General features: G+C 43.6%; 1 protein-coding gene across 3 annotated transcripts in view; it reads right to left on the reverse strand.

Moving 5' to 3' along the window:
• DSTYK (dual serine/threonine and tyrosine protein kinase) overlaps positions 1-18,289 on the reverse strand; it is a 51,822-nt gene that overhangs the window by 25,408 nt on the left and 8,125 nt on the right. For all 3 annotated transcript variants that reach the window (XR_011560700.1, XM_070767804.1, XM_019976542.2), the window contains exon 2: positions 3,796-4,181. Coding sequence is in view for 2 of the 3 variants with exons in the window: in XM_070767804.1 (XP_070623905.1) it covers positions 3,796-4,181 (386 nt within the window). In the remaining variant the exon portion in view is untranslated. The remainder of the gene's footprint in view (positions 1-3,795; positions 4,182-18,289) is intronic.

Genomic DNA, 18,289 nt, shown 5'->3' on the forward strand with positions numbered 1-18,289 from the left:
TGAGGGCTGCACAACGGCCGTCAGAGATAAGATGCCGCCGCTGGGCTGCAGGAATCCCATCTCAGGCCGAGGAAGCGTAACCACCTCCATTTCCTTTTATTCCTTCATAGGGAATAACATATCTAGACTCACATACATCAGACTGAGCAATTCTAAGGCAGACGACTGTGTGCCACTGGACTTGTAAATGGAACAAAAAAGAGAAGGAGCTGAGATATACACCAGAAAGAGGGCGAAGGTTAGGATGGGAAGGATGTACATGAAGACAAAACTAGTGAACATGGAGAAGGGTGAAATGTACTGCCAACTGGAAAATGACCATGTTTTGACACTAAATGAGGTTTCAGGAACTAATGGTTTGACAGTATTCCTCTATTATTGAATTATGAACTGAGAATCTCAGGGGACCCAGAGCTAAAAAACTGGGAATACTGTAGTATTCCATGTGGGTACCATGTGGTATGGGGTCCATGTGAGTTGCCCTACTCTGAAACAAATTGAAAATGGCTAATTTATGAGGACTTTAAAGTAACATATTAGAAGAATGACCATTGTGTAAGAGAGTAAGGGGAAATTCTGCTTTAGTAATTTGACAGTTAAAAATGAACATCACATTTCCCCTAATTCAATCTTGGTTTCCTTTAGCTAAACGTTTCCTTTCTTTACGACCCCTTTTAGGAACCAAATTGAAGGGCTGTTTAGAGCTAATTCTCTAGTTCTAAATATAACTGGAGCTAAAAAAAAGATCTTTCTCACTGGCAAGAAAAATCTTCAAGGTAGCTTAGGAAATGCTCCCAGCAGTAAGCCAATGGAGACAGGAGTCTGACGACAGTGGCAGAGCAGAGCCTGAGGCTGCAGAGGCTAAGGCCCCTCTGAGGCTCACCATCAGGGGGTTCTAAAGTTAGAAATGTGGGGGTCCGTGGCTGTTTCCACATCAAAATCACTGCCATATAAAGCAGACCCAAAGAAACATTACTATAGAAGCCTCACAAACCACATGAAACAGAACACGGGAGGCTAGAAAATTCTTGAAGAAAAGAGAAGGATATTTCTCATGAAAGAGAATCTATACATATTTCAACCGTGCAGAGAAAACTGGTTAGGTATCTTAACTTCCCTCCCAGCCAAGTAGCCTTCTTAATTGTTAACTCAGTTTGAGTGCTTACTATATATACATGGGGGTTTCCCTCGTGGCTCAGTGGTAAAGAATCTGCCTGCCAATGCAGGAGATGGGGATTCAATCTCTGGGTCGGGAAGATCCCCTGGAGAAGGAAATGGGAACTCACTCCAGTATTCTCGCCTGGGAAATTCCATGGACAGAGGAGCCTCGTGGTATAGCCCATGGGGTCCCAGAATTGGACACAACTGAACGACTAAACAACAACACTGTATTCCTTGAGCATCGCTGAGAACTCTCACCAGTAAGACATGCGCTCATGGCTTCCCTGGTGGCTCAGATGGTAGAAGATCTGCCTGTAATGCAGGAGACCAGGGTTAGATTCCTGGGTCGGGAAGATCCCCTGGAGAAGGAAATGGCAACCCACTCCAGTATTCTTGCCTCGAGAATCTCATGGGCAGAGGAGCCTTGCAGGCTACAATCTATGGGGTCATAAAGAGTCAGACGTGACTGAACTACTCACACACACACACACACACACACACACACACACACACACACACAGACATGACTGAGAGACTCACACACACACACAGACATGACTGAGCGACTCACACACACACACTTGGGAAATAGCTCTCACTTTCTTTTCTGTGACTTTATTAGCTTAGCTCATGGGACAAAAGTAAATGAGCACTAAAAATCAAAACCAACAAAATGAAGGAACACAGAGAAATCAATCAAATACTGCACCTGTCCTACAGATGGCTTTGTTCACATTCCAAGACTGTTTTTAAAACTCAAGAACAGGAAAAATCACCACCCAACCAAGAGCAGTCATTTCAGCTATTTAACAGTGTTTTTTAAGCTGTAGGTCAGAATACATTGTCAGATCAACAATTTAGTGGGTTGCTATCATTTTTCAAAAAAATGAAGTCAAATAGAATAGAGAAGAAAATATCAGTGTATTTTGCAAGAAGTTAAAGTACTGTTTCATGGAACTTTATTCCAAATGCACACATGTATATATGTACTCGGTCCTAATAATAAAATGCTATTTCTGAGCATGAATTAAAATCTAAAAAAGTTTGAAAACCACTGAGCTCTTGGAAACTGAAGTAACTAGACCAGAACAGAATACTATAGACTGTGCTTGGATCATACACTTACAAAGCTTATGAGTCAACTGAGCAGGCTCAGTCAATAAACAAGGGTCACAGCCAGAGTCATTCGAGAACTCTCGCATTGTCTTGGAGCTAAGAAGTGCACGCTCTCGGTCTGAACACAGAGGAAAGCCACCAGTGAAACTGAGCTGAGAGAAAATGCTGGTTTGTATACTAAATCCCTCTAGCATTTATTGAGATAAAAGACAACTGGACTCTGGAAAGAAATGAGATGACAGTTTCTACCTCCAGAGAATCACAAGCCAAAGCCACAATCAAAGGCCTCACTGCACTGACTGAGAGACCAAACCTTCCAGAACAGGAGTAGGTGAAGCGAAGAAGAAAGTGCTCTCCAAGTCCTGCCAAACGAGCCCCTCCTTCCTGGCACAGCTAATCAAGGTGACAAACTCTCTGAGAATGTCTGCTTCTTTTATTCCTGCCAGCTTCTGATCCTTGACATAGGCACCTTCTCTGCCCAACCCCATGCTCCTGACACATTCACATGCTGTGCCTGTCACCTTTTGGTCTAATAAATAGTCTAGTCCTAGCTATACAGTAGCAAAGGAAGTCTTGCACAAGAGACAAGTCCTTCCTAGGTAGAGATATAAATACCAGACAGATAATATTATCTTTTAGGAAATGCCACAAGACCTGTGTCCTCTTCGGGAGTTTACTTCAAGAGAGAAACAGACATATTCTTCAGTTGATAGGATCTCTCTATTTGAGCCAGATCTGTCCTCATGGTCTGAAGTCCCTTAGAAAGTAGGAGACATGACCTGGCTCACTTAGTAAATGACGGCTGCTGCTGCTGCTGCTGCCAAGTCGCTTCAGTCATGTCTGACTCTGTGCGACCCCATAGACAGCAGCCCACCAGGCTCCCCCGTCCCTGGGATTCCCCAGGCAAGAACACTGGAATGGGTTGCCATTTCCTTCTCCAGTGCATGAAAGTGAAAAGTCAAAGTGAAGTCGCTCAGTTGTGTCTGACTCTTAGCGACCCCATGGACTGCAGCCTACCAGGCTCCTCCGTCCATGGGATTTTCCAGGCAAGAGTACTGGAGTGGGGTGCCACTGCCTTCTCTGAACTGATGGCAAATCTAAGAAAAAACTCGTAAGTTCTTCACTTGTTTTCAATTCCGTAAGAATGTCAATCATATGTTCCTTTTAGAAAGGGATGGCTAGAGACAATTCTAGCCACGCCTTCCTGCTAAGAAATGAAAAAGGATTTCTAACCCTGATCCTCTCTCTGTAAAGGCAGGCTGAGATGTAAGTATCATATTCTTCAGTTTTAGAAAGGGATTAGACAAACTGCTCAGGGCCTTGCAGCACAGCAGTAGAGGCAGGGATGGGCACTGCTACAGCCTTGTCTGGTTTTCAACTTCCTAGACCACGTTCCTTTGACTCTATCTGCTGATGCTCAGAGCCCACAGTACACACTGCCAAACTACTTTCTGAGAAAGCTCAGGTACAATGAAACTGATGCCTACGAGTGCACCCGTGTAAGGACGAGACCGGTACCTGTAAGAGAGCATGGCGCATCGTCACCTCCAGTTCGGCTAGAACGCGGGCAGCATCCTCACTGTCCTCCCGCGCCTCTAGGTCCTCCTCAGGGACGGTCTCCCAGGTGCCCTGGTGAGCAGCCAGCGTGTGCACTAGTTCGTACCGGTCAGGGAGCGCCAGGCTGACCCGAGTCTGAGTCCCATAGGTGAAGCGGAGGCGCCGAAGCTTACAGTTCTCACCGCCCAGCTTGTTGGTGGGAAGCACCTGCACCCCCAAGAGCAGGTTCAGCAGCTGGCACTTGACACTGCAGTCCTGGCCGAGGATCAAGATGCAGGGCAGGCAGTCCACCATCTGCTGGAGGCGCTTCTCTTCCTTGGGTGGGAAGGAAATGCAGCTCAGCTGGCCTGGGCAGGGACGGGGGTGGAAGGAGAAAGGAGTACAGAGAGAAGAGTGAGGAGGGGCAGACAGAGACTGACACAGAGATGCCATTAGATGGCAGCCTCCTAGAAAAGAAACTTCTAGGAAGCTCTTGGTGGAAGGAGATACCAGAAAAACATCCCAGTAAGGAAAAGTTTCTCAAATATCACACAGGAGTCCCCTCTCTGGCTCACCCCCGGAGCAGTTCTTTCTTTCCAGAAATTTCGTGGCAGTGACCTAATCTCCCCTTCCTGACCCGGTTTCAATCAGTGGAGGGACAGCCTAAGGAGTTTACAAGGACTCAATCAAAGGACATTAAACTGACAAAACCAGAAAAGACTATGCTACTGGGACGTGAGTCCAAGGACTGAACGCGTGCGTTAATGCTCAGACACGTACAACTCTTTGCGACACCATGGACTGTAGCTTGTCAGGCTCCTCAGCCATGGACTTTTCCAGGCAAGAATACCAGAGTGGGTCGCCATTTCCTACTCCAGGGGATCTTTCCAACCCAGCGATAGAACCCACATCTCCTGTGTCTCCTGCACTGAGAGGGTGATTCTTTACCACTGCGCTACCTCGGAAGCCCGCAAGGACTGAACACAAATCAAAATAAAAACCTTCCTTGTGACACAAAACCTAATACTCGAACACAGAAAGGTTCTTTAAAATGACTCTACCACATGCAGTTTATTTTCCTTATTTATAACATATTTTATTGTAACTAAATGTGTGTAGTCTTTTAACACACATACATTGAAATAAAATGTTATTTGAGTGTGCATAAGCACAGAATCTTTTCCGGTTCATTTCTCTGATAGCTGGTAACTGCATCCCAGCTCCAAGTCATTTGTTTTCTTAAAACACAGAATGCTTAATTAAGATCAGTATCTCTAATCAAATCATATTCTTTCAGTTTATGGAAGACAAGACCCCAAGTAAGACAAAGGGGAAAGGACTACCTGTTAGGATAAAATCCAAGCAAATCAAGGAAGATTTGATCTATCTCAGAAATATCTTTCCAGGATACACTCATCTATACTGCAAGCTTCCACAAAACAGATCATATAATACTCAAGAGAAAAAAAAAGGCTTCCTAAAGCATGAGAACTTCTAATTGGGAAAAGGAACCAGAAATTTGTTGACTGGAACTCTCCGATTCCAAACTCAATCACTCCCCAACTTGTTCAGTGACAGTGCCTGCCCAAGTCTAAGATTCAGGCAACTTCGTGTTTGTTCAGAAAGGCACAGACACACAGTTCTTAGGCTGTTAGAAAGCCGATCTGTATTTGAAGCCATTTAAATACATATATCTTCATTAAAATTTAGGGTGGCACCAACTGAAACAGTATTTGCTTTAGTCATGTAATCATGAGCTGCATTAAACCATTCTTAAGCTATTTATTTTATGTAATTGAAGCAAGAGAGGCCAGATTCATTTAAAAGGTTGTCCCACTCTGGCTCTACCTGCATGCGTCCCTTCAGTCGTGTCCAACTCTACAACCCCATGGACTGCAGCCCGCCAGGCTCCTCTGTCCATGGGATTCTCCAGGCAAGAATACTGGAGGGGGCTGCCATGCCCTCATCCAGGGGATCTTCCCAACCCAGGGATCGAACCCAGGTCTCCCACATTGCAGGAAGATTCTTTACCATCTGAGTCACCAGGGAAGCCCAAGAATACTGGAGTGGGTAGCCTATCCCTTCTCCAAGGGATCTTCCCAACACAGGGATCAAACCCAGGTTTCCTGCATTGCAAGTGGTCTCTTTATTGACTGAGCCACCAGGGAAGCCCCTCAACTCTACCTATCCTGCTACAAACTATTTTAAATCTTCTCTCCAACAAATGGCAGCAAAAGATTTAAAGAAGCTGGCTTTCACTCAGACCCCTTTACGCGTTTCATTACGCTCTTCCTTTCATGTCTGCCTGTTAAGTACGTCACCTGGTCAGCAGAAGCACACCAGCGCACACCAGCACACCAGCAATACGAGACACTGAAACACGGAAATCTATTCTCCTGGGAGAGATGAGAAGCAAAACATTAACTGAGGGCCCAACTCTATGCAAGGCATTTATTAAGCACGAGGGAAAAACACCAGACAACTGGTCTAATTTCTGACTTACAAACTAAAAGCAAGGGGACACAGACCCTTGCGTGTGTGACAACTCAGCAAGTAGGGAGTCCTGAGTCCCTCCGTACCTCACTGACAACTAAACAGAATTTACTACAGTTGTCAAGGAGGAAAAACAATTTTCCTCTACCCTTTTAGTTTCCTCTGGCTGGGGCTAAGAATTAAATTGACATGAAAAAGATTAACAGTAGAAAATGAAATTTAAATTTAATTACACACACATGAGGAATCTGAACACGAGAGTTTCAAAAGACAGGTTAAATGAGATACATACGTTATCCTGGAACAAAGAGAGGGGGCAGGGGGCTGGGTCTTCAAAGAGAAACAAGGCAATTCACAGAAGAGTAAATGTTTGGTAAACAAATGTTTGCTGGGCCATCCAGAAACAACCGGACATAGAGAAGATTTTGACACCGAGTTCATACTACACTGTAGCTAGCTCCGGTGATAGGCCCTCTATACAAATTCATTTAGGCAGTTAAGGTGAGGAAGATAACAACTCTTGCTGAGCTTTTTGTTTCTTTAAAACAGCCAAGCCTGAACTAATTCTCATACCAAAGAGACACATTTTGGGACGGCAAATCTTGCTCACCTCTTCAGACTATTCTAGTCATACGTTTATAATTACCAAAGGCAGGAAGAACCATCGTATTTCTCTCTGTATCCTCAATACCCAACGCAATGACTAAAAAATGTTTTGTTATTTGTTTGCTCATTGAGAACTGTCTACAGAAAACTGTAAGTGGCTCTACTAAGTACTCAGAAAAATCCAGTAATATGATGAACAGTCCAGGACCATGAATAGTATAGGAGCAAGCGTCATTCCTAAAAACGCCCTTCATCTCAACATGGAGAGCAGAGGCGGACAGCAGAACAGGACTTCCCCATTCAGCTGCAGGATTTACCCCCCAGGCTCTGCCTGAGCACGAGGGCTCCTGCTAGATCCGCTCTCACCTTACTTCCTTTCTCTCCAGTCAGAGCTCAGGTGGCTGTCCAAGTAAGCTCATAGCAACACCCTTCATAGGGCCCACAAGAAAAGCTGGTCCATAGTAACAACAGTGAGTCTAAATGAGTTTTGTGACTACTGCTGCTGCCAGGAGAGTGGGTAACAGAGAACGAAAACTAACCAACCATTTTTCAGGACCAAAGGGAGAGATCTCAACACCTCGGAGACTATAGGAAAACCAGTAAACCATGTGGCACTGGCCAAAACCACAGCAGACACACCCATTATTCATCTGACCCAAAGTATCACACCTCCATCTCTGCAGTGACAGAAACGGTCACTATAAATAAACTCGCTGGAGTCAAACAACCGTCGGCCAGTGCAATGGGAGAGGGGGCTGACAGTGAGTCCAGTTCGAATTTTCGTTTCCAGGTGCTTTGCTAGGGTTGTGTGTGCAACTTACTAGACAGAGAAAAGGTCTTCAATATGGATATCTCCATCTGGTTTTCAATATATCATTATCCAAGCTCTTCACTTCTCCCACTAATCTTTAGTTTTTTTCATTGCTCTTCAATGTGTCTACAAGATTTGAACGAGAGCATGGAGAAAAATGAAGCTGAAACTAGAGGGTTCCACTTCTCGCTCCCCTTGGCAAATGGTCTGGTGAGCGTGGAGCATAGCAGGGTGGTGGGCAGAGCACCGGCGGGGCGGCGCTCTGACCCGGGGCCTCACCGCCGACTGGCCCTGTGACTCTGGCAATCCACTTGTTTCTCTCGGCCTCGGATTTCTCATCTGTGAACTAGGGAGCTGGATTAGATCATCTTTAACATCCTTTCCAGTTCCAAAATTCCAGGATTCCATCAGGTTTTAACTGTTGAAAGAAAAATAACTGAGGGGGCCAGGCAGTTGTCTGGTTGTTTTTCAACGAGACGTGAAGTTAATTAGGAGAGCTCCCCTGGACTGCTACAGCTGCAGATCAAAAGGTGACGGAGCAAGCCGGGGGCTCTGAGGGCCTCCTGGGCAGTCTCAGCAGTTCTCTAAAAAAGAGATGAAAAACGGGAGAACGACAGGAGGAAGGAGGAAGAAAACCTGCTTCAGAGCTAAAGCAGCTGCTTCACTGACAGTTAAGGACTTTTGAGTTAATCATGTTTTCTACTGTAATTAATATAACGGCATCTGCATATGGGACTGCCAGAAGGTAACAGCAGGCCTCTCAGCTGGCACACATTAACCCTGCCGACTCTGACTGCAGGAAATTCAAAGCAAATTGTCTTAAAAGCCAGAACATTTTTTTTCCCTTTATGATTCTTAAATACAGATTATCTTGGTTAACAAATGTTTCAAATACAAGAAGGAGCAGCTAAGCAGCAATGCATTTTGTTTATCTGTATCAGATAATGAAGGGGAACAAAACATATCATCCCAAAATATGCCTCTTTGACATACTACTTTGAGGTTATTTTTAAGAACTAGCAGACACAGGTTAAGCTCCGAAAACTGAGAAGTTACTTTTTCTAAGAGACATTTATACTTAAAAGGGAAATCTCCCATTTGTAGGGGTATATTCCTCCAGTTTCACGAATAGGAGGAAGACTCGAAATGTCTAGAAACTCTTATCAATGCAGAAGGCAACCACTTTAAACTGCCTAACAACCTTACCCCTGTTTAGTGTGCTTTTCCTGATAACCACCGATAACTGACTCCCCCACCTCACCTCACCCCACCCCAGCGTGCTTCATCTTTAGCTAGAGACGGTATTTCAGGTATTGGCCTGCGCCATTTCGGAGTTACTTAGTTTTTCCTGGGTAGCTCCTATGTGTACACATCTGTCGTTTTCCCCTCATTAGTCTGTCTTTTTATAAAAGACAAAAATCTAGAAGGGTAGAGGGAAAATTATTTTTCCTCCCCCACAATATTTACTGAGCCCTTTCTAAGTACATCATTTTATTTGCCTCAGCTCATTTAATGCTCATAATCCTACCAGAGACAAACTGTTACTATCCTCATTTACAGAAGAGGAAGCAGTAACTTAAAAGGCAAAACAGAACAAAAAAGAAGCCATGTTTCTCTATTTATTTAGGACGGAGCAGGAGCTGTTTTTAGGTCTCAGGGGGCCAGGTGAATACCTCATGGTAAACAATGTCTGTGAAGGGTGGCAGAATATACCATCCCCCAAAAGGCCTCTTTCGCATAAGGATGATTTTGAGCTAAAGGCACTGAACAAACAGCAGGTATGAGAAGGGCACTCTGACCTCCCTTTTATCTTCCTGAAAGCCAGAAATAAAATCCTCACTGGGAAGATGTCCTCCCTATAACAGAGGAAAGCAACATTCTTATTATCGGAGTCGAGGTCAAGAAAAGTCTGTACAAATAAGTCTTGTTAAACTAACCAGTGTCTTCCTAGTTACTTTCCCACCATTAACTGCCCTAGCCCAAGCCCCTTTGTCTTGTCACCTCTCGTAATTTACTTCTCTTTGTCCAATTTCAGTATATAAAAGTACAACTCTGCTTCTTTGGGTCTTCATTTTTTTCTGAGGACTCCCACGTACAGATAAGATTTAACAGTGTATTTACGCTCTTCTCCTGCTTATCTGTTTAATGTCAGTTTAATTCTTAGGCCCAGGTGGAGATAAGAGGGTAGAGGAGAAATTCCTTCCCCGCTACACCCCTCCCCTACACCACACTTTCTCCCTATGTGGGGTCAAACACAACTTAGTAGCTGCAGGACCCCAATTAAAAACAGACTGAGAGATTCCTTATGAAAACTGCCCAAGACCATGAGGAACAAAGCTTGGAGGAAAAAGACAGTATGACCACTCGGTGGTGAACGCTTTTTTAAAATCTTGTTATTCTACCTAAGAGCTCTTAGGGTCCCTTTCCTTAAAAAAAAAAAAAAAAAAAGTAGGTACTTTTCAGAGGAACTTTTATTAGTCCCCTCATCAGTTAGTCTGTATTACCCTTTGGGTTGAAGTTAAGGTAGAGTGGGGAAGTAATGCTAGGAACAACTGATGTATCTAGAGACCCATTAGCGGAGATAGTTCGTTTAAATTGTTTTTGGAGTAGAGCTGCAAACCGTCAGAGAGAACACGCACTCCACGCCCAGTCGCCTAGGTTAGCTCTGTCTGAGGCGGCACTGTCAGTTTCTGAGGCGTGGGAGCCGAACGTATCAGTACACGAAGACCGCAGCAGCCCTTCAGAACGCAAACCACTGCCACTGTGTCATCTATGATGAGAAAAAAAGGAGAGCCACTATCCAGACACCACTGGGTCGTTTTTTCAAGAGGGTAGATAGAATAGAATCCAGCAAGACACCAGAACCCGAGCCACAATCGTCAGGCGTGACGAAACTGCAGCTTGTTCTGTCTCCGGTCGCTGACGACCCTTCAGCTCTACCATCTCCCCCACCCCGTCCCTCCTCCAGTCAGCAACTCTTTTCGCCTGTTCACTCGACGCCAGCCCATATGCCAGCTGTTGTACCATACTTTTCAATATGCCGTACTGTAACATTAAAAATGACTTTTTTACTTGTAGTTAATGTACATCCATGCTTACTAAATGATTAGCCTCCATTTTGTAAATCACAGAAATCATAACCGTCATTAAGTCACATGTTTCTGAGAGCCTGTAATTTGCATTTTAATCAACACAATGAACTGTAAAAGATTTCAACTATACGTGAAATGAATATATATTAATAAAACTGAATGGTTTTTAATTGTCAAAAATGACTTATTTTTTGTGTTTGTTTTTTATGTATTGTGTGAAAAGTATTATATAGATGTATTAAAGTACTATATAGCCAATTGTGTTAGTTAGGTACCTAGGCTAACTTTGTTGGACTTACAAATAGACTGGACTACGAACACACTCTCAGAACAGAATGTGTAGGGAGGGGACTTACCGTAGTGGATTTAGAGCAACACATTCTCCTTCCTGCCTGTGTTCTACCCCAATCAATGATATGAGTGAAGGCCAGAGTAAGGCACAGTCCACAGCCAAAGAGGGGCGGCCGTATGGAGTGAATGAAGTGGAACTCTATCTTTGCTTCCTATTCTTGCAACTCTAAGGTTGCCAGGGCTTCAGCGTCAATTCAGGTCTCAGCAGAGTTACGACTGCAATACTTGTCCCTGATATCCAAGGATTTCCTTCCTTTGGTAAAATTTTTTTACGTCACCTTTAATACTGAACTTGAAGTCCTCTCTGTGACTGAAATACAAAAGATTTTATAAGTCACTGAAGTAATCAGTGACACAAATTTGCATTTACACAAATAAGTAGTAATGTTTTATTTCTTATTAACTACATGCGCCAAGAGTAAAGGACAAATCCTAAGTCAAGAAATGAATCGGTCCTTCTACTACAGTCAATTCTACTACAAGCTTCAAAGTACTGAGCTACAAAAAAACCCCAGGAGTTGAGAGAGAAAAAATTCTGCCAAGAAACATTTATCATTTCCAAACAAGCTCTCTGACCTTCAGCTAAATTTAAAGGATTCTGAATTACAGAGGAGGTATTCCCATTTAAGGAAAACACATGCTTAGGTAGTCTGGGTTTCAGAATTGTCAGGATCAAGTAATACACAGCATTTTGCTTGAAAGGGACGGTTTCTATGGATGGGTAACGGAAACGTGCTCAAGCAGCCAAAGCTCCTGGCAGCTGAGAGTCAAGCAGGCAGAAACGCCGTCAAGTCATCCTACCTGGTGGCCACGTGGAGATCCTGAATAGTGTGAAAAGCAGACCTGACTGCACCTGGAAAGAGGGACGCAACACCCCCCACCGCCCGGCCGAAGACTTGGATCTCCTGGGAGCTACACGAAGCCCAGAGAGCGCACTCAGCAGCTTGCTGACAAGCTCCATTCCAGGAGAAAGTGCTCCTGAGGCTGGCCACGCTGCAGAGTGAGCAGAAAGGCAGCTGGAACTGTGATTCATGGGATGCAGAGGCAGAAGCAGCTCCCTAGGAAGCCAACCCCACACTTCACTGAGGGAAGGCAGCATCTCTCAGCTACAAACCACTAAGAATGATCCAATGGTGGGAATGTGTTACAGAGACACAGGAACCAGCCCAAAGCAGGGCTTACTGACCAGACTGGGGACAATTTACGCATGAAAACATTTGTTAAATAATAATAAGAAATTAAAGTCCATTGAAAAATTGCAGAAGTCCACATTGGTATAAACAATAAACAAACAGTGGCAAAGGAAAGCTCTTCCATCCCGAACACTAAGACACACAGAGGAAACACAGGCCAGGTCATGTTAAACATGTCAAACACCACCACTGAGGCAGGTGTACGGCCTGGGCTCGGTCGTGTCCACTCTTTGCAACCCCACAGACTGGAGCCCAACAGGCTCCTCTGTCCATGGAACTTTCCAGGCAAGAGTACTGGCGTGGACTGCCATTTCCTTCAACTGAGGCAAGTGGGTTGTCAATGGACGCTAGGTCCAGTAGTAGGAGGCACCTTCAGGAGCAAGATTATCACTGAAATCTTAGAACACCTTCCCACAAAAGACTAAGCAACTGGAGAAGGAAGAACAGTGACTTGAAGATAAAGAAATGTAAAGGGCACTGACATGACCAGATATCAAGTTTAACATCTAAAAACGGTGGATGATAGACATCATGCACCCCTGGGTAATGACTATACATCACATCATTTCTGTGCCTGATCCTGCTGAGAGCTCGTGACCTGAGTTTACTCATGGAATAGCTCAATCCAGGCTAAGGGTCACCCCATAGAATGTAAAGCCTGCTCTTTAAACCTGTCAAAGATATAAATACCAGGGAAGGCCAAAAGACTGTCCACAGTGAGTCTGAAGAGACATTAACAGCTAAATGCAACGTGCTCCTGGACAGGATCCTGGATAAAAAAGAAAAAGAAAAATGAAACTGGAGCCGATTATACAGAGTGAAGTAAGCCAGAAAGAAAAACACCAATACAGTATACTAACACATATATATGGAATTTAGAAAGATGGTAATGATAACTCTGTATGTGAGACAGCAAAAGAGACACAGATGTATAGAACAGTCTTTTGGACTCTGTGGGAGAGAGAGAGGGTGGGACAATTTGGGAGAATGGCATTGAAACATGTATAATATCATATAAGAAACGAATCACCAGTCCAGGTTCGATGCAGAATACAGGATGCTCGGGGCTGGTGCACTGGGATGACCCAGAGGGATGGTACGGGGAGGGAGGTGGGAGGGGGGTTCAGGAAGGGGAGCACGTGTACACCTGTGGCGGATTCATGTTGATGTATGGCAAAACCAATCCAATATTGTAAAGTAATTAACCTCCAATTAAAATAAATAAATTTAATAAAAAAATAAAAAAGGGAAAAAAAATAAAAATTAACACATTTATGAAAATAAAAGAAAATCCAACTTTTTGAACATAAAAAAAAAGAAAACGAGATTATTGGAAAAGTTGGCAAAACTTAAATGGGGTCTGTACCCTGAATGGTACTACTGACTCATTGTTGATTTCCTGATTTAGGGAGCTGCAGGCTGAAATACAAGGTTATGCTCAAAATCCTTCAAGTTAGGCTTCAGCAGCACGTGAACCGAAAACTTCCAGACATATAAGCTGGATTTAGAAAAGGCAGAGGAACCAGAGATCAAATTGCCAACATTCGTTGGATCACAGTGAAAGCCTCTGACTATGTGGATCACAACAAACTGTGGAAAATTCTTGAAGAGATGGGAATACCAGACCACCTTATCTGTTTCCTGAGAAACCTGTACGCTGGTCAGGAACCAATAGTTAGAATAGGACATGGAAGGAAGGACTTGTTCAAAATTAGGAAAGGAGTACGACAAGGCTGTATATTGTCACTCTGCTTATTTAACTTATAGGCAGAGTACATCATGCAAAATGCCAGGTTCGATGAATCACAAACTGGAATCAAGATAAGCTGGGAGAAATATCAACAACCTCAAATATGCATATGATACCACTCTAATGGCAGAAACTGAAGAGGAACTAAAGAGCCTCTTGACGAAGGTGAAAGAGGAGAGTGAAAAAGCTGGCTTAAAACTCAACATTCAAAAAGCAAAGATCATGGCATCTGGTTCCATCACTTCATAGCAAATAGGTGGGGAAAAAATGCAAGATTTTTTCATGAGCTCCAAAATCACTGCAGCCATGAAATTAAAGGACACTTGCTTCTTGGAAGGAAAGCTGTAACAAACCTAGAAAGAATATTAAAAAGCAGAGATATCACTTTGCTGACAAAGGTCCCTATAATCAAAGCTATGGTTTTTCCAGTTGTCATGTACGGATGTGAAAGTTGGACCATAAAGAAGGCTGAGTGCTGAAGAACTGATGCTTTTGAATTGCATTGGAGAAGACTCTTGAGAGTTCCTTGGACAGCAAGGAGATCAAACCCAGTCAATCCTAAAGGAAATTAATCCTGAATATTCATTGGAAGGACTGATGCTGAAGCTGAAGCTCCAATACTTTGGCCACCTGATGTGAAAAGCCTACTCACTGGAAAAGACCCTGATGCTGGGAAAGATTGAGGCAAGAGAAGAGGGTGAGAGAAGATGAGACGGTTGGATAGCTTCATCGACTCAATGGACGTGAGTTTGAGCAAACTCTGGGAAATACTGAAGGACAGGGAAGCTTGGAGTGCTTCCAAGTCCCCAATACTGAAGTCCATGGGGTCGCAAAGAGTGGGACACAACCAAGCAGCTGAACAATAGCAAATGCTAATATGTAAAAGCATGTCCTTGTTTGGGAGAAATGTACACTGGAAGTGTTCAGAGGAGATAAGAGCTATCTACCTATCAAGAGCTCATTTTCACAAGGTTCACAAAAATATATACATATAATAGACAGAGAGAGACTGGGTGATGGGGCAAATGCAGTAAAATCTTAACAACTGGGGAGCCTGCATGGCACGGGTATGAGAGCTCTTTGTAGTAGTTCTGGTGACATTTACATAAACTTGAAATTATTCCAAAATAATTAAAAAAATAAGCCAAAAGGATAACCAGCAAAATATATCCAGGTCTGGATCTCAGAGAAAAGAGATTGAGAGACAGAATTCTACTCGTCAAAAAAAACCCAGCAGGAGAAAGTCCATTATATACAGAAACAGCAGACTTGAAACAAGAAGTTTCCTCACTGTCCCCACTTCTGCCCTGTACATTACTTCCTGTCTCCACAATCTCCCAGGGATGGTTTACTGATGCCAGTTGTGAGTCTGGGAAGTCCAAGGCTCTCATCTAAGTAAGTATCTAAGTTCAGGATCAGATTTAGAACCCGAGTCTTTAAGACCAAGCAGGGGCAGACAAAATACCCACTCCAGGACAGGATACTCTGATGAACCACTGAAGTTGCTCAGTCGTGTCCGACTCTTTGCGACTCCATGGACTGTAACCTACCAGGCTCCTCCATCCATGGAATTTTCCAGGCAAGAGTACTGGAGTGGGTTGCCATTTCCTTTTCCAGGGGATGTTCCTGACCTGGGGATCGAACCCAGGTCTCCCGCACTGCAGGCAGACACTCTACCATCTGAGCTACCAGGGAAGCCCATTTTGATGAAAGTAACCTATAACCACCCAGTTAACTGAACTAGAAGCCTCCAGAAGCAGCTCCAGCTTGCACTGCCTGCAGTGGCCTTCTGATTACTCAGCAGTAGGGAACACACCTCCAGTGCAGCTCCGGCCTCCTTGGTATCATATGCCAACAGACTACTTTTGTCTTAGACTAACAAGCCATGTCTCCAAGTTGCAGTAGCAGAACTTCTCCACTTCTCTTCATGGAGTAAGAGCCAGAAGAGGAGCACAATTCTTCAATCAGGAGAAACTGAAATAGGTCTTCCCAGGGGAGTTCTTACATGTCAAAAGAATGATTTCTCTCCTACTAGCTGCTTCCCCCATGTTCTTCCTTCCTTCCTTGCCCCTCCATATTTCCATAATACTAAAAGTTACATATGTGTTAGTTGCTCAGTCGTGTCTGACTCTTTGTGACCCCATGGACTAAAGCCCACCAGGCTCCTCTGTTCATGGAATTCTCCAGGCGAGAATACTGCAGAGGGTAGCCATTCTCTTCTCCAGAGGATCTCCCAACCCAGGGATCAAACCTGGGTCTCCTGCATTGCAGACAAATTCTCTACCATCTTGAGCCACCAGGGAAGCTCCCATTAAAAGTTATTGGTAGAGTATATCATATAGACTATTCCTAAAAAGTAAACTCCATATTGGTTCAGTTACTCTCCCTCTAATTTGAATAAACACAAAGCTTTTACTCAAATTAGTCTCACTACCTACTTGCTCTTATGATATGGCCTTAAGTCTCTCTAGTTTGGAAAATTTGGCCTCACCAAAACAATCCTGGGAAATGTAATTCTCTTCCATTATATGACCCAGAAAGGGTAAAAACTGTCTGGCATAAATAACACACTCAAGTTTTAATCTGATGAAGCTAAAATTAGACCTTTTTTTATATCTGAGTAAAATAAAAGTGATAAAAGCATTTTTTAAGAGTTTTTTTTTTTTTAAACAATCAAAGGCTTTTATGAATACATAAGCTTCATTATTCTTTGGGATAGTTTTGATGCCTTATATAAAACAAGTGAAAAACAAAACAATCCCTCAAGTTCTACTCCCCATCTTCCTGCCCAGAGAACACCACCCCAGGGAACAGAAACACATTATTAAGCCTAACTTCAAAGGCTTGTGGTCAAAAGGTTCCCACAGCCACACGGCACCCCCAGGCTGGTGATACATCCAAACCACTCACATTGCCTACTAAACACCACAAAAGAAGGCACCGCACATCACGCGCAATTCAACCAGGGGCCCACGGCGAATTCGGAGTCCCCGTGCTTTGACCAACCTTCCTTCATAGAGTTTTCGTGTGGCCTTTGGAGGAATCTTCAGCGCAGTCCAGTCGCTCAGTTGTGTCCGACTCTTTGCGACCCCATGGACTGCAGCACGCCAGGCTCCCCTGTCCATCACCAACTCCCGGAGCTTTCTCAAACTCATGTTGAGTTGGTGATGACATCCAAACATCTCATCCTCTGTCGCCCCCTTTTCCTCCTGCCTTCAATCTTTTGGAGGAATATTAGGAGGAGACTTCCTCATAGAGGCTGATTTAAGCAAGGGAGCACTTATCTCAATCACTGCTACATCTGTCCTATTAAAGTATCAAGTTCCAGGATCCCTAACATTACCAGACTCCCCACTTGGCAAAGAATGCAGTCAATTTTCAAGCATGGGGTGGCCTATGCTTAGACTAAAAATCCTACAGGAGACTCCAGACATCTGAGAGTCATAAAGGAAAAGCTGTATCTTTCTCAAGGACTCTACAGTCTTGTTATTTTAATATGAATGATGCCTTTCAAATTCCCTGGACCATCCCTAGACGTGAACTATTTTCCTACAAAAAGTAAACAGCGAGTTCACCTCAGATCTTAAAACTGTTAGAGAAAAAACCACATCCACCCACACACCTCACACTCTTCACATTGGCTCCCCTGTGAGTAAGCTCTGATGAAGATGAAAGACACTCTAACCACAACCTTCATGAATGCATTCTTCTTCTGAACCATGCAAACAAGACAATTATAGTTATTCCATCAAAGATACACTGGGGTTAATTCTCCTGTACTGTCACAAAGTTAGTGAAGCATCTCAACTCCTGTTTTTGTCAATACCATTTAATCTTAGAACTTCTCATATGCATTATCCTTATGCCCTCAAAGACTAATGGTTAAGCTGGAAATCCCAATGTGTAAGAAATCCTTCAGAGGATACACAATGAAACGCTAACCCTTCTTTCTTTCATAACCTCAACTTAAAAATAAAAATATCAGTTACTTGGACGGTGCTTCACTATTGAGTGTCCTGAACCCAGTACCGAGTTAGGCATTAATATAGATTTGCCGAGGGAATGAATACTAAGGATTTATTTCCTATATCATGGTGAAGCTCTGATATTGCATGCAACTAATTATTTGGGACATGAAACTCATTCTTTGGGATACTGGCAGCTCTAGCCTAACTAGTCA

The sequence above is a fragment of the Bos indicus genome, chromosome 16 (assembly GCF_029378745.1).
Source record: "Bos indicus isolate NIAB-ARS_2022 breed Sahiwal x Tharparkar chromosome 16, NIAB-ARS_B.indTharparkar_mat_pri_1.0, whole genome shotgun sequence".
Taxonomy (NCBI): domain Eukaryota; kingdom Metazoa; phylum Chordata; class Mammalia; order Artiodactyla; family Bovidae; genus Bos; species Bos indicus.